The sequence below is a fragment of the Penaeus monodon genome, chromosome 19 (genome assembly GCF_015228065.2).
Source record: "Penaeus monodon isolate SGIC_2016 chromosome 19, NSTDA_Pmon_1, whole genome shotgun sequence".
NCBI classification, from domain to species: domain Eukaryota; kingdom Metazoa; phylum Arthropoda; class Malacostraca; order Decapoda; family Penaeidae; genus Penaeus; species Penaeus monodon.
In genome coordinates, this window is record NC_051404.1 from 1,347,330 (window position 1) to 1,348,170 (window position 841).

Here is an 841-nt window from a genome sequence, read left to right on the forward strand (position 1 = left end):
CTGATCTTGCTTTGTGACTGAAAATTGTCAATGACGCAATCTAGATGATGGAAACTTAATATATTCCGCCAATGTATCGAATTCTTAACGTGTTCTGTCAACACGGTATAGCATATCCTAATATATTCTTCCAGCATGTACCCTGATATACCGATATTCTGGCAGTACAATATAGTAAATCTCAATATATTCTTCCAGTGTGTACCTTGATATACCAAATAAGTGAGTGAACCTTGCTACATACACACACTGCTTCTACACACATCCCACCCAACACACACAACGTAACACCTTCTCCCATTACAAACCCACCCTCTTATAACCTTAAACACTACACCTCCTTTCTTCAGCGCCTTCTCGGGACGTGGGTGGCGGCCATGGTGAGTCTCGCCTTGGGAAGAAAGTACTTCTCCTGGCGACTTCGATCTCTCTTCTTCCTGCTGGTGGTCATCAACGCCCTCTTCTCCGTGTACTGGTTCGTGGTGGCTCACGTCGGGATCAACAAGGAGTGTCTGTGGGGGGTGAGTCAGGCTGCAGGAGTTTTTGTTGGGGAGTTATTTGTGCATTCATATGTTTATCGGTTTGTTTATTTGTCTATTCAGCTTTTCATTGATTTAATTACTTTTTATTTCATTTTCATCTTTACTCTTGCTGCTTTGCGACGATTGTCTTCAGTAGGTATTCATCACCTTCGTTATCAGAATTACAAATAAATAAAGCTCACACAAGTATATTGCCAGTTTGCAATGGCGTCCGGTGAGCATTCACTGTAGTGATTATTTCCGATCATTAGGTGAAATAAATAATCCTTGTAAGTATATAAACAAACCCATTTTCCTTT

At 41.0% G+C, this 841-nt stretch overlaps 1 protein-coding gene across 1 annotated transcript in view; it reads left to right on the forward strand.

Moving 5' to 3' along the window:
• The window catches only part of LOC119584941 (arylsulfatase H-like), a gene marked incomplete at its 5' end in the record, with an annotated part of 8,050 nt that overhangs the window by 944 nt on the left and 6,265 nt on the right, over positions 1 to 841 (forward strand). The window contains 1 exon segment of the mRNA XM_037933539.1: positions 351 to 521. Within this exon segment, the coding sequence (XP_037789467.1) occupies positions 351 to 521 (171 nt within the window).